Raw genomic sequence first — 12,944 nt, 5'->3', positions numbered from 1 at the left:
TCGCGTCGATCCGCACTCTATCGGCAAGAACGCGAAGATCAGTTTAGTTGCCACCGTTGTGACATTAATTAAAGTGCGCCACAAATTTTTCGAGCGCTTTCATTGGCTGCGAGCTAAAAGAAAAAATTTTATTGGCTCAAAATTTAAGAGTCCTTCAGCCAATTAACTTGTTCGGAAGAAATTTAATCTCGTGCACAACTGCCTTTAGCGCGTCCTTTCATTTGGTCAGGGTGTTCGTGGTGTAACAAATTTTCTACGGTTAGAAAATGTCAAGACGTTCGAGCTTCAAGTCACGTCTCTGCAGCGAGAATTTTAATTATCGTCTTCGTCCAATATTCCCGAATATGTGCTACATTTATACAAACGGCACATTTCCCAAATCAGGTTGAATAAAGTCTGTATATTTTTTTATTATATTAATTTGGTAATTGAAATTAATTTAGGCCGTAGTCTAAAACGCTAAGTGCAGTCGTTAATCGTCGAGTGCATCGACTGTTTACCTCCGTCTGAATGGGCAAGCCGAGAGACGTAGGCGCGGAAGAGGAAATAAATTTAGGTAATCGAATATATATTTAATACATTCATTTAACACGCGTATTAATATTGTTATTTCGATTGAATTTTTATAGACGCAAGCGATGTCTCGCCGCAGAAAAGACACAAGAAGCATAAACATAAAAAGCATAAGAAGAAAAAGCTTATGCACGATGACAGCGATACTTTTGTAGAAATTTCAACTGATGCTGATCGGAAAAAAAGTTTCAGAATAAAAATGAAAAAAGAAGATGAGCAAAGGTATGCATATTATACGACGTTTTTTTAATACAATTTAGAATTTATATTGTGAGAGAAAGAGAGAGAAAAGCTGAGAGGTATACAAAATTATTCAGTTTTTTTTTTTTTTGCAATTTCTATTTAAAATAGTTTTAATTTGAATTTTAATTAATATGTTTTATCATGTTTAAATAGTTACATTATTTTTATATATTTTATTGTTTTTTTTAGTTTGGATAAACGTGAAAAAATATTGAAGGCATGTGGTTTGAATGCCACTACAATAAGCACTACTCCTTCTCCAAAAGCAACAGCAAAGAAAAAACTTCCAAAAAGTAATAAAGGTAAAGATAGTGGAACTAGCAGTGAAGAAGAAAGATGGTTGGATGCTATTGAGTCTGGTAAATTGGAAGAGGTACTTTTCTTTAAATGTATTAGCATAGAGTTTACCTATTATTTGTATGGCTTTGCATTTTACTATACTTGTTAATAGTTCTAATTAAAAATAAAAAAGTAAAAACATAAATTTTATTTTAGGTTGATGATGAACTGAAAAAAATTAAACCAAAGGATCCTAAATTAATGACGGCACGGCAGAGGGCAATGTTTGAAAGAAAAACTGATACAGAGCCTAATCCTGCCGTTGAACAATTAATGTCATTACCTACTGGATACAAAGAAAAAGTTATGACTGCAGAAGCTATACAGAAAGCCGCTCTAAAGTCTCTGAAACGAAAACAGCTTGCTGACGAAAAAAGAGAAAAGGATAAGGTACTAACAAAACTTTAAAAATGACGAGAAACATTCTTTTTATTTTGTAATAATTTTGTAAGAAATTAAAATATTTAAATTACTTATATAGAAAAAGACAATGGAAAGGCTACTTAAAAAACAAGAATCTAAAGCGTCTAAAGTCATCAGTAAAGGAAGATTATCTAAGCGACAAGTTCCATTGGTGACGTATCGTTTAACGATCGAAGGAAGTTCTATATCTCTACCACCGGGTGAAAATTTCCCACTTTCTCCTATCAAAGGGTATGACAAAATTATTATTTGCCTTTAATTTTTGTGGCATTTGAATCATATGTATAATATTCGATTAATTTATATTTTATATTTTAGGAAAAGTCCGTCAAAACAAATTCTTTGCGGAGTAAATGGATGTAAAAATCCCAAAAGATATTCATGTTCAAAAACTGGAATACCATTGTGCAGTTTAAAGTGTTATAAAACCAATCTTCTGGTAATCAGGTAATTAATATACAATCGATAGAACTGTTCAAAAAATTTGTTTCAATTTATTTATATACGTAATTTACATGTACATAAGCATACATACATTTATGTGTTTGTCGCTATTTATTCGAATATGAAGTCTTTTATGCAAGCGTTACATAATGAATATATTGGCGAGAAAAAGAAGAAGCAGGCCTTTCTTTGAATTGTACTACTTTGTAGCATAGCCTAGGCCTTGCTTTCACCGACTTCCTTATCCACATCCTCCAAGTGATTCGCAAAGCCAAGCGTTCACGCCGCCGTGAAGCCGAGTCGGTCATCGGCTTGGATTCGCGCAGCATCGCTGGAACTTATGTACGTGTGCGTGTACGCGTCTGTGTTAGATCAACCCAGGTATTCTGGGCTACCATGTCGTGCTATTGCTTAGTTTTAATATTTGGGTTTTATTCGATTTCGGCATATTCCCTCGAGATACTCGGTGAGTAAAATCTATATTTTTCTACTTTTTTTAAAGATAATTTTTGCACATTTTATTTAATAAATAAAGAGCATAGTTTTCAAGGGAAATGTGCAATTTTACTTGACTTGTCGATATATTGGTTTTTGTCTTAATTGTAATTAATAATTAATTGATTTTTTGGCATAATTATTAATGTACGCGCGCCATGTTTCACTTGTGAATTAAACAGATTTGTTTCATTTATTTAAAAGAAAAGGTAACTGATGATTATCACGAATGTGCGCGACCCTGCACGGACGAGTCAGCCTTGAGAAAAACGTGCGTTTATCATTTCGTTGTTACGGAATCGTACGGCGCAACGAGGTGAGATACTTTGACAAAAGTTGTCAGTTTTTCTTTGCGAAGGAATAGCCTATTTATTGCAACTTGGTAGATAGATTAATTACCATCTTGCAACGTATTCGTGTCTCACGTAAAAAAAAAAAATTAAAATTAAATAAATTAGAGCGGAGAATGTTCGAAAGGTTTTTAATATTTATACGCGCTTAATGAGATGAAAGTTACGTGTTTAAATGTGATAAAAACGAGCGATATAGAACGACAGGAAAGTAGCACGCACGGACCGGTTAACTCGGTTATCTCTTCTATAATTGCGTGATAAGATGGAAACGAAACGGATACACGTACGGCGTGCATTCGCGCGCGGTGATTCTAACGGGACACATTTATGACCGCGGCGTGCGATAATCGTTAATAACTTCCGATATCGTTAAAACCGGTATTTAATATAGTCCGATCTCGTTTCAAGTAACATTTTAAGATTCAAGTACTGGTTATACTCAATATTAAATAAGACTACTTGAGACAATTTTGAATAAAACAATTGACTTTCGGTGTCACTGTCAGACATCTTTGTGTATATTGTCGTACCGCGTCGCACCTTCTCTTTCACATCCGCTAATTGCCGCGGACAACGGACATTGTCGATCGGATCTCAACGGGAGTCGTTTCCTCTGATCGCCTTAGAGATCAATCTGCATCTAATCGGGGGAAAAGTCGTTCCGAGTTAGCACGAGCGACCGACCGAAGACAGGTAACTTGCTACACGAGAGTTGCGACGAGCTTCAACGCGATTTCGTAGATTGTAGAAATGACGGAAGAAAAACTGAAAATACCGATGCCGCGTAAATAGGCGGTATGATTAATGTTCTCTTAACGTAATTAGCAGTTTCTACAATCAGAAAGACTTCAACGAGAATGACGAGACTTCCCCCGAATGCGCGAATGCTACCAAGGTGCAGGAGAAAAGCCTGTTGGCGATTAATGGGAAAAGTCCGGGACCAGCTATACAGGTCAGTATGGTCTAATAAATATAAGTAAACTTAATGGAGTGCGGCGACAGGAAACGTAAGACGTTACCAGTACAGGTTAGTATAGATTGCAATCAATCTTGGTCTTGAGACTTTTCGAAAGTCTAAAAAAAAATATACGATTAACAAAATAAATATTTGACGTCATATTTAATTATGATTAAATTTTATGAATAAAACGGCACGATTTTGTTATAATTTGGTTAATATAAAATCAAGTTAATATTATTTTAGCTTTTTGTTCTTTTAAGATATATCTGTTGGCGTACAATTTAAAGATACGAAAGACATTGACGCTTAACAAACTCTTTCGAGCAAATTATAATTTTATTTTTATTTTTACAGGTATGCCTCGGTGATGCAATAGAGGTTTTCATTTACAACAAGCTGGAGAGCGATGAGGTGGCCTTCCATTGGCATGGAATCCGGCAAAAAAATTCTAATTATATGGACGGGGTGTCCATGATAACGCAGTGTCCGATTCTACCCTTTAGTGGTTTTCGTTACAAGATATATCCCGAAAGCACAGGAACATATTTTTACCACGCTCATTCAGGTACATATATGTATATACGTATACAAGTTTATACATAGATACGTTTTTTTTTTTTTATTGCATTTGTAGATTCTCAATTATGATTATTTTACAAGCGGCGCGGTTTATATAAATTTTTTGTATCTAATATATGAATGGTCCCAAGAAAAAATGCAATATCTTTAGATCTAATATAAAATAACGTTTAAAAATACTTAAATTTTAATTCTTTTTACAGCAGCATTACAAAATTACATCGCGTCTAATTTAGATATTGCTAGACATTATTTTAGACTAGGTGGTTCCGGCGTCTAGGTCTGATAAACGTCTGTCCGATCTTGCGTTTCTTCTGGGACAGTAATTGTAAATAGATGTAATAAAAATTAAGAAGAAATTGTGCGCAAACTCGAGAACACGGTTGCGAGTTTGCACGATTGCAAATCGCGAAATTTTGCGAGTCGACTTGCCCGAGTTTTGACTCCGGTCTACGCCGTAGAATCCGGCCTTCTATCCGGCGCTCGCGCATCAAGAGAAGCCAAGATCAATAATGTTCGCGGTCTCGAAAGAGCAGCAAGAGGAATTCGCGGCGCGTGCATACATATCTTTCCTTTCGTCGCTTCTTTTGCGCGAATCAACAGCTTCCGCATTTCTCCAAGTAGAATTGGCAACTCGTTCGAAATGGTCTACGCGCCGTGGAAATGTCCTTACAATTGGAGAAGAAAGATCAAGCGGTTACGCCCACATTACAACGTAATGCGAGACGACGTGCGACCGATTGTTTCCTCAAAAGCGTCTCGTTTCGCATGATTATCTTCGAAGCGTGTAAAACCGTACAACTATCGGCTTGCGCGGTCGCGATTGCGGTTGCCAGTGAGATAAATAAAAACGAAGACCATTAGTCTCACAGCAGGGCGACGGGCTGTACGGGTCGTTGACAGTTCGAGGACCACGGGACAAGGATCTCAGTTGGGAAAGGACGCTCATCCTATCATCAAGGCCGCCGACTCCTCTGACACGACATGCAAGCCTTTATCCACCTACGCCAGGCGAGCTTCTCGTAAACGGCCAGGTATATAACAACAGCTTCTCCATCTCTTAGGTATAGCAGCTCATAAAAAATCTCCATCTCGGTTCAAGACCGGTATTGAGTCGAGTCAAGATAATGGCGTATATGGCACATATTACAATAAATATAATCGAACTATATCTTGAATCCGTATACTTATAATTGCACATCGTATACACGGCGACCGACAAATTTGGATTTTACATGTTGTAACATTTGATATGTTTTTAGGCGCGGCAAGCACTCGTGAGGGTGAAGTATGGATTTCGCTATTTACTACGCCTGGTTAACGCAAACGCTTACGATTGCCCCATTTTATTATCCACTCATGGACATTCGCTTCAAATACTTGCTGCTGATAGCAACCCTGTACAATCGATGACGGGCACGAATGTTGTTTTATTCCCAGGTATGTTTTATTCCAGCTAATCATATTCATAATCTTTTTTTTCCCCCTCTTTATTTCACTTTATTTGTTCGGCGCGTGTTTCAATCGAATTAATTTTACATTACAAAAGTGTGGTAAATTTTATTTCTTTCATGACATTGCGTTAGAGATGTTGTACATATAGTTGAGGATTAAATATCACGTTAATGAATGCAGGAATATAATTATTATATATTTAAACTAATACAGTGAGGTGTATAAATTTGTTGTAATAATTTTATGAATTAAACTTGTTTAATTTATGAAATTATTTTTATCAGCAAAAAAAAAAAGAAGAATCTTTTGAAGGCACGTATATGGAACATATTGCACGTGCTAAATATTTGCTTACACTAAATCCCGAAGTAATAAAGCGTCTGACTTATCGTTAAAAACATTTATTGCTTGATGTTAACGTATTTTAAAAATGAAATGTGTGTAAGATAATAAAAGCACATATATATGTACAACCTTTCGTAATAAAAATAATTGACTACAACTATTAAATTATTAATCGCGCGTTAAAAAAATTAATGTGTATAAGAAATGTACTTATTTGTTATTAAATTCTATTAGATAAAATGAAAATCATGCGATGACTTTACGATAAAAGATACACTGGCTGTTCAAAGCCAGACGAAGGGTTTTATACGTGAGAAGAAAAGAAACCAGTTTATTCGCACATGCGTTCTTTATCACCGTGTCAATGTGTTGATTCCGATCAATCTCTCGCACATATCCCAATTTCCAATATGACGACTCTTGTGCCTCATGATTACCTACTTCGAGAGAGGTCCTGAAAATTGGACTGGAAAATCGTATGAAAGAAGAGATAATCGTTGCGTACAAAAAGGAAAATTTTTAAGTTGCCACAGATTGAATTTATTCACGAGCAATGACGAAAACGAATACATTGAAGGGCTACGACGAAAAAGAAAATATCTGAAACAGTGAACATTTTAAAAAATCACTATTACAAAGTGACCATCATTATATCCAATTTTTTACATTATAAAATATAAATGCAAAGAATATTTTGTAATAAATTAAACAACTTTTGTAGACGACTTAATTTGAACGTGACTACTGGAACGCGTTTACACATCTCATGTTTGAGATTTAGCAGAGAAACCAAGAAAAAAGAAGAAGAAAAAAAAAAAAATGAAAAAGAGAAGAGACATTGATGGCATCGGCCAAGGATCGACAGAGCGATGAAGATAACAGTGGTGGCGTCGGCAACGAGCAAGAGAGGGAAATTCTCTCGCGTTCTCTCTCTCTCCCAATGACATTAACAAGCTCGGGGATAACGATGTGGATGTCGAGCGGAGTGCATGGAGACAGCATGGCAAGCAATCGAACGTTCGCGCAGACTCGGCCGTCTTCGTCCTCCCGCCGGGGTTTCCGCAAAGAGAAATAAAGAAAGGAAGGCGGCGAAGCGCGCGGCGCGCACGAGCTCCGTGCAAAAATCATTAAAACGCGTGCTCGTTTCGCGACTGCGGCTTACGTCGTCGTGTTGATTCCGGCCCGTGATTTAATAGCGAACGAGACAGCGGAACGCCGTTCGCAATCGTGTCGACGGTGATCAGCGCGCGGGCGCGCGCGCGCGCAAGCGAGATGTGACATCCTCCAGGTCCAGGTCGGAAAGACACGCTCTACGAGACACCACCTTCGAACTGATATATCTTTTGTCCTGAGATACCACTTACATGTATAGTCACTACGGACTTTGGGGCGATCTGAGCAGCAACGAGACACGCGCCGGCATGGAGTGGACTCGCGACAAGACTCTAGAGCTTCTGCGTGAATATCAACAGCGACGCGTTCTTTGGGATTGGAACGCCCGAGGCTATCGGGACCGTGCGAAGCGCAAGCGAGCTATTCAGGAGCTGGCCGAAATTCTCTGCTGCAATACTCTCGAGGTTGAGAAGAAGATCACTAATCTCAAGTGCCAATACTCTCGGGAAGTGCATAAAATACAGAACAGCCGCGATGCCGCTACCGGCCCAGACGACGTATACGTCTCTAAGTGGTTCGCCTTCAAAGCCATGCAGTTCCTACAATTTGGCACGCGTAGATACAGCAAGCGAAAGAAGGTAGGCTTCCCGGCCTCTTCGCTTCTTTATCTTATTACCTTTTGGCCTCCTTGCATCGTCGAGGAATATATCGTTTAATAGAATAATACAGTGTAATGCTTGGTCGAGCTAACTGGGTAACTTTGTCTCACTACCGCATAATATTCATAAAATGATAATTTAAACATATTGTGCATTATTTTAAGATATACAAAGGGGTTGAGAGATATTCAACTGTAACTGCGTTACGCGACGGGGAATAATTTGTTCGCGATGAGATTTTATCATTAAAACGAGCTCGTCGCGTCGCTAATCGAGATAAATACTTTATTGGCTCGTAGCGACGCATGACGATTCGTTATCGTTTGCTCATTATTTTCAACGAAAATTTAAGTTATTTTTTTACTTTTATTGCGTACATGAGCAAAGATAATGTCGGGAGAAAAATAAAACAGATATATGTACTTTAAACAATTTTATTTAGCTTGACTCTTGAAAATTGCTGTATTTTTTTTTTTTTTTTTAATAAGTAAATCAAATATGAGCACTTTTATCAATGCTTTATGCAGTTTATGCTGTAGTAATTACGTCGTAATAGCGATGCAGTTCCCAAGTTTTGTGAGAGAAAATCAATACGCGTGAAAACTCACTACCAGCCTCTCTCAGAGATCAGAGCGTGAGATTGAGATCAAGCCGTGTGAACGCGATACGATCCTAGTTTGGCTATACATTAATTAAAGATAATTACGAGCTCGAAAAAAAAAGAACGAGGCGTAAAATAAATTTCTTTTTATCGCTTTTATACCAGAGTGATAAAAGTGGTAAAAATCCTGATCCAACCTGATCCCTTTTCACAGAAAATTGAAGAGGAACCAAAACTACAAGAAGAGTATATTGTAAGCGACATCGATCCGGAAAGTATTACATTCATGGATTGCAACGAAGAGACAAACGGCTCCGGTACCGGTTCCTTCAACGCTTCGCTGAGCGAGGACGCCGAAGAAGAGTCCTCATCGTCCAGTCTGAAAGCAATGGAGTTGTACAATGGTTCTTTGCCGAGCCAAGACAGATCACCGGCTGATCTCGACGAATCTGGACAGATGAAACTTGAGCCTCGCGCATCAGATGCAAAAGAACGAAAGAAAACAAAGGAGGAGTTTGCCAAGTTTGGGGAAAGTATCGCTTTGCAGCTCGCCGAAATCCCCGATTCGTATTCGAGATCAGTCGCCAAACTCAGAATTAATCAAATTCTCTTCGAGGCGGAAATTGGAATTTACGCGCAAACACACCGCTAATGAACCGGAATTACAGTGCGAATCAATGTGAATAGTCAAATGTGAAAAAAAAAAAACATTGCGAAATGAAGTCGTCGTATTCGCACGACGCATCCTCGTTTATTGATCTCAATTTATGGTTACTCGAGCTGTAATGAGCTATACTCGTTCTTATTCGAGTAAGTTTTGGGATGGAAAGGATTCAGGACAATAATAAAAAGAAAATTTAAGCCCGCCAAGTAAAGTGAATAAATCGAATAAAATTATTCATCACGGGAGACCGTTTTATCAATTGATCGAGTACGTGCGTTACGAAGTACAGAGCAGCGAAGTAAATAACAATGCATCTTCCATTTGTTCTACGTGTAATATTTTTTTTCTTTTTTGAATAGGTAAAATGTTACTTAAATTATTATGCATTCTCGATTTAGAGAATTAGAGGAATCAAACGTGATAATACGTGTTCAATACTAAATTCGTCATTGCGAGCGCCAAGTGCGACAATTTTGGTGATCGCATTGCTGTCCGCATCATATTACTTATTACAGCTGGACACGAATGCTTCTAAAGACTGATTCAATCATCAAGACTGTATAATAGATAATTTTTTTTCAAAGTGATTGAACGTGAACATCACTATATCGAAATTAAATTAATTTATTAATTTTCATTTTTTAGCTAAACGTTAATATTTTTATTGTGTTCGTGTTCATGTGTATCACATTTATGTGCTTCACATTGTTTTAAAAACTTTGATATGCACGAATTATCTCGATTAGATAATTCGATTATTTCGAATGCAATGCTAATGCAAAAAAAAATACAGACTAAGTAGGACAAATCTCTTTTCTTCTGTATTTTTGTATACTTTTGAAAAAAAAAAAAATGTGCTGATGCTAATGAGATTAAATACGAATGAACACACTTTTTATCTTTAATCGTTGTCATGATAATATTGCATACACGCGCACATACACGTTTACACGCAGACACAAATATTGCTATTTCCTTAAAGTGCAATCATCGACATTTCGATGTAGATTAGTGAATAGTTATTCTTAGCGCTAAGATTTTAAATGTCCACGATAATCGACGGTCTCCGATAGCAATGACTGTAAATTTGTATTAGTCTAACACAGTGCATAATTTTTCCTCTTCTATAAGCAGTGTTTTCTCACTGTCATAAATATGAAAGTGAATTATTGCATAGTGAATTAAACATGTATTGTAATATCGATTTAACAATATCGACGTTCTATTTGAAATACTTAAAATTCTAACACACATCGCGATATGTCGCCCTGTTAATCTTGAAATGCTTGTAAAGCAAATGAAAATAAATGCACGTGTAGCGCTTGTCGATTAACTTTCTTCAAATCTTAACTATATTGCTTATATTATAGTAGGAAGTGTTAATAAGAGTGCAAATAAGTTGTTAACATTTTTAATATAAATTTCGAAAGAATTAAAAATAAAATTAAATAATGTGTGACTTCAGAATAGGTCGTCAGTGATAAACGAGTTTAAATTCGATAGTTATTATTGTTAATTAATAATTGAGCAGCTTTTTATCGTTTGTAGCGAAATTAAAATGAAATATATGTCGATGTGATAAGACGTTTCTTCAAAAAAAAAAAAAAAAAATACTTTACTATTATTTAGATATATTTTTTAGAGATAAAACTTACATGCTCACACACATATATGTGTGTGTGTAAATATATGTATATGTGTGTGTTGAAATTTGTACATTTTTGTTCAATAAAAATTATAGCATTAATATATTGCTCTTGCCGTTAAAGTAGTTCCTTCAACTTTTAAACTTGTTTCAATCACTGCATTTTAACAGAAATAGTTGTAGTCAATTATATTTGATAAAATATTATTAAGTAGTGTCATTAAATCAATCATTATGCCATTATGAAATATAGCGTATAAAATTGTATAATTATTTATTAATTATGGGATTTGTTTTCAGGAGAACGACTTGACGCCATTCTAATAGCTGATCAGACGATCGGCAAGTACGTCCTCGATCTTCAGGGTCTTCGAGAATGTCGCAGTTTGCGTCAAGAAGCATATATTTTTTACGAAGATGCTGCACTCAATTCACATGCAATAAGAACTCCAGATGCCGGTAACTTCAACGAACAGTCGTTGAAAATTGCCGAAAGTGGTCATCATTGTCACAAAATATCAAAAAATGTTATTTGTTCTTTGGATTTAAAAAGTTCAAAATTACCACAATTAAAAGAAAAAGCGGATGAAACAATCTACGTGCCTTTCGATGCAAATACTTTCTCGTTCTTTACGGACGAGATGACAGATAATTCTTACAACTTTTACATATCCAAATATTATCCAGCTTACTTGAGTAAGATAATTTATTTTTATATCGTCGCGCAATATTTTAAATTGTTAAGTTAATTAAGAAAAGAAAGACAAAGTTATGAAGTTTTACGAGATATTACCGCCTGTATAAGTGTAATACTAAGCTCGTAAAAATTTTTTCCAAGATCATAAATGTAATAATATTACTGTCACATTACATATTTAAAAAAATTTCAGGTTTAAAGAACGGCGCGTTAAGGATACCGCAGATTAATGGCATGTCTTTTAAATATCCACCATCTCCAATACTATCGCAGCCAGAAAATACTTTGGAAAAATCAGTATGCTCTCTCGACAAACGTTCTAGCGAATGTACCGATACACCGTTATTTTGCGAATGCCTGCAGTTACTTCAAATTTCACCACAAAAAACAATTGAAATTATATTAATAAACGAAGGTAAATTGCCACGGATAAATCCATTCCCTAAAATATTCGATATTTTGTGATTTTAATTATAAAATTCTTATTCTTACAAAGCTATAAGTTGTAAAGCAAAAAATTAGTAAAATTAGAATATATTAATCGGAAATCTTTTCCAGGCTTTGGAGGTAACGCATCCTATACGTTTCATTTACATGGTTACAATGCCAGTATTATTGGCCGAGATAGTTTCGAGCAGCCTCTTACCAAAAATAAAATTATATCCATGGACCTAAATGGAAAAATACGTCGAAATTTCATAAACCCTGTACGAAAAGATACTTTTGTCGTACCAAATAAAGGATATATTATTCTTCGTTTCTACACCGACAATTTAGGTAAACGCGTTTCACATATGTTATCGTAGAAGTAAAAAATACATTGATACGTTTATATCTGCTACAACGAGCGCCCTTGTTTAATCGAAACTTTTTATTAGGGTACTGGCTGTGGGAAGTGAGAAGTACTGCTTTGTATCCTCCTCTACTCGGACCAGGAATGCAATTCTTAATGAGAGTAGGTCTTCAGCGAAACCTACCGGTCGTGCCGATCGAATTTCCTAGTTGTGGAAATAACAAAGGCATGGATTTACTATTCGAAAACTCGTAAATCTCCCAAATTTCTCAAGAAAATGTATTTTATTATATCGAGGGTATTTATTATACGTATACGCAAATAGCTTTACTATAGTATATGCACATGTTAATGTTAATTATTTTAATTAATTAATGTTAATGTTAATTCATACAGATAACGAAGGAGAATTTTTATAATGTACCAAATAAAATATTTATTTCTTACCTCGTATTTTTTAGGTATTATTTGCGATACTTATGATAATTTAATTTTTTGTATCGTTGATTTTTATATTTTAGAAATTCTCGGAGCTAGTCTTGTTCGACAACAGCTCTTGATA

At 35.9% G+C, this 12,944-nt stretch overlaps 3 protein-coding genes across 5 annotated transcripts; all 3 read left to right on the top strand.

Annotated features, from left to right (window-relative positions):
- The first annotated feature begins 220 nt into the window (after positions 1 to 220).
- LOC139107685 (INO80 complex subunit B) lies at positions 221 to 2,357 on the top strand. 2 transcript variants are annotated; one of them, XM_070665479.1, is made up of 8 exons: positions 221 to 384; positions 444 to 556; positions 630 to 795; positions 1,006 to 1,189; positions 1,312 to 1,545; positions 1,637 to 1,809; positions 1,897 to 2,025; positions 2,233 to 2,357. In XM_070665479.1, exons 2-8 carry the CDS (start codon positions 511 to 513, stop codon positions 2,240 to 2,242), a joined length of 942 nt encoding a protein of 313 aa, XP_070521580.1. In that variant the 5' UTR covers positions 221 to 384; positions 444 to 510; the 3' UTR covers positions 2,243 to 2,357. The 2 variants fall into 2 exon arrangements, with proteins under 2 accessions (XP_070521580.1, XP_070521579.1); XM_070665478.1 differs by having other exon boundaries at positions 221 to 556.
- Positions 2,358 to 2,398: 41 nt separating this feature from the next.
- On the top strand, positions 2,399 to 12,835 carry LOC139107682 (uncharacterized). 2 transcript variants are annotated; one of them, XM_070665469.1, is made up of 10 exons: positions 2,399 to 2,488; positions 2,722 to 2,833; positions 3,699 to 3,822; positions 4,186 to 4,396; positions 5,275 to 5,444; positions 5,673 to 5,850; positions 11,193 to 11,588; positions 11,783 to 12,004; positions 12,148 to 12,366; positions 12,468 to 12,835. In XM_070665469.1, the coding sequence occupies exons 1-10, from the start codon at positions 2,419 to 2,421 to the stop codon at positions 12,635 to 12,637; spliced, it is 1,872 nt and encodes a 623-aa protein (XP_070521570.1). In that variant the 5' UTR covers positions 2,399 to 2,418; the 3' UTR covers positions 12,638 to 12,835. The 2 variants fall into 2 exon arrangements, with proteins under 2 accessions (XP_070521570.1, XP_070521571.1); XM_070665470.1 differs by having other exon boundaries at positions 3,696 to 3,822; positions 11,193 to 11,351.
- On the top strand, positions 6,472 to 10,994 carry LOC139107686 (uncharacterized). Its single transcript, XM_070665480.1, has 2 exons — positions 6,472 to 7,961; positions 8,798 to 10,994. The coding sequence occupies exons 1-2, from the start codon at positions 7,575 to 7,577 to the stop codon at positions 9,233 to 9,235; spliced, it is 825 nt and encodes a 274-aa protein (XP_070521581.1). The 5' UTR covers positions 6,472 to 7,574; the 3' UTR covers positions 9,236 to 10,994.
- Positions 12,836 to 12,944: the final 109 nt, after the last annotated feature.

The sequence above is a fragment of the Cardiocondyla obscurior genome, linkage group LG13 (assembly GCF_019399895.1).
Source record: "Cardiocondyla obscurior isolate alpha-2009 linkage group LG13, Cobs3.1, whole genome shotgun sequence".
Taxonomy (NCBI): Eukaryota; Metazoa; Arthropoda; class Insecta; order Hymenoptera; family Formicidae; genus Cardiocondyla; species Cardiocondyla obscurior.
Note: the sequence above shows the minus strand (reverse complement) of the source record. Positions and strands in the feature narration are given on the sequence as shown.

What these genes read in the sequence shown, in the direction of transcription:
- LOC139107685 (XM_070665479.1), top strand. Translation starts at nt 511, where the DNA reads ATGGGCAAGCCGAGAGACGTAGGCGCGGAAGAGGAAATAAATTTAG. An exon ending in GGAAGAGGAAATAAATTTAG is followed by an intron (nt 557 to 629) that starts GTAATCGAATAT and finishes GAATTTTTATAG; the next exon opens with ACGCAAGCGATGTCTCGCCG. An exon ending in AGTCTGGTAAATTGGAAGAG is followed by an intron (nt 1,190 to 1,311) that starts GTACTTTTCTTT and finishes ATTTTATTTTAG; the next exon opens with GTTGATGATGAACTGAAAAA.
- LOC139107682 (XM_070665469.1), top strand. Translation starts at nt 2,419, where the DNA reads ATGTCGTGCTATTGCTTAGTTTTAATATTTGGGTTTTATTCGATTTCG. An exon ending in GAATCGTACGGCGCAACGAG is followed by an intron (nt 2,834 to 3,698) that starts GTGAGATACTTT and finishes CGTAATTAGCAG; the next exon opens with TTTCTACAATCAGAAAGACT. An exon ending in TTTTTACCACGCTCATTCAG is followed by an intron (nt 4,397 to 5,274) that starts GTACATATATGT and finishes GAAGACCATTAG; the next exon opens with TCTCACAGCAGGGCGACGGG.
- LOC139107686 (XM_070665480.1), top strand. Translation starts at nt 7,575, where the DNA reads ATGTATAGTCACTACGGACTTTGGGGCGATCTGAGCAGCAACGAGACA. An exon ending in GATACAGCAAGCGAAAGAAG is followed by an intron (nt 7,962 to 8,797) that starts GTAGGCTTCCCG and finishes CCCTTTTCACAG; the next exon opens with AAAATTGAAGAGGAACCAAA.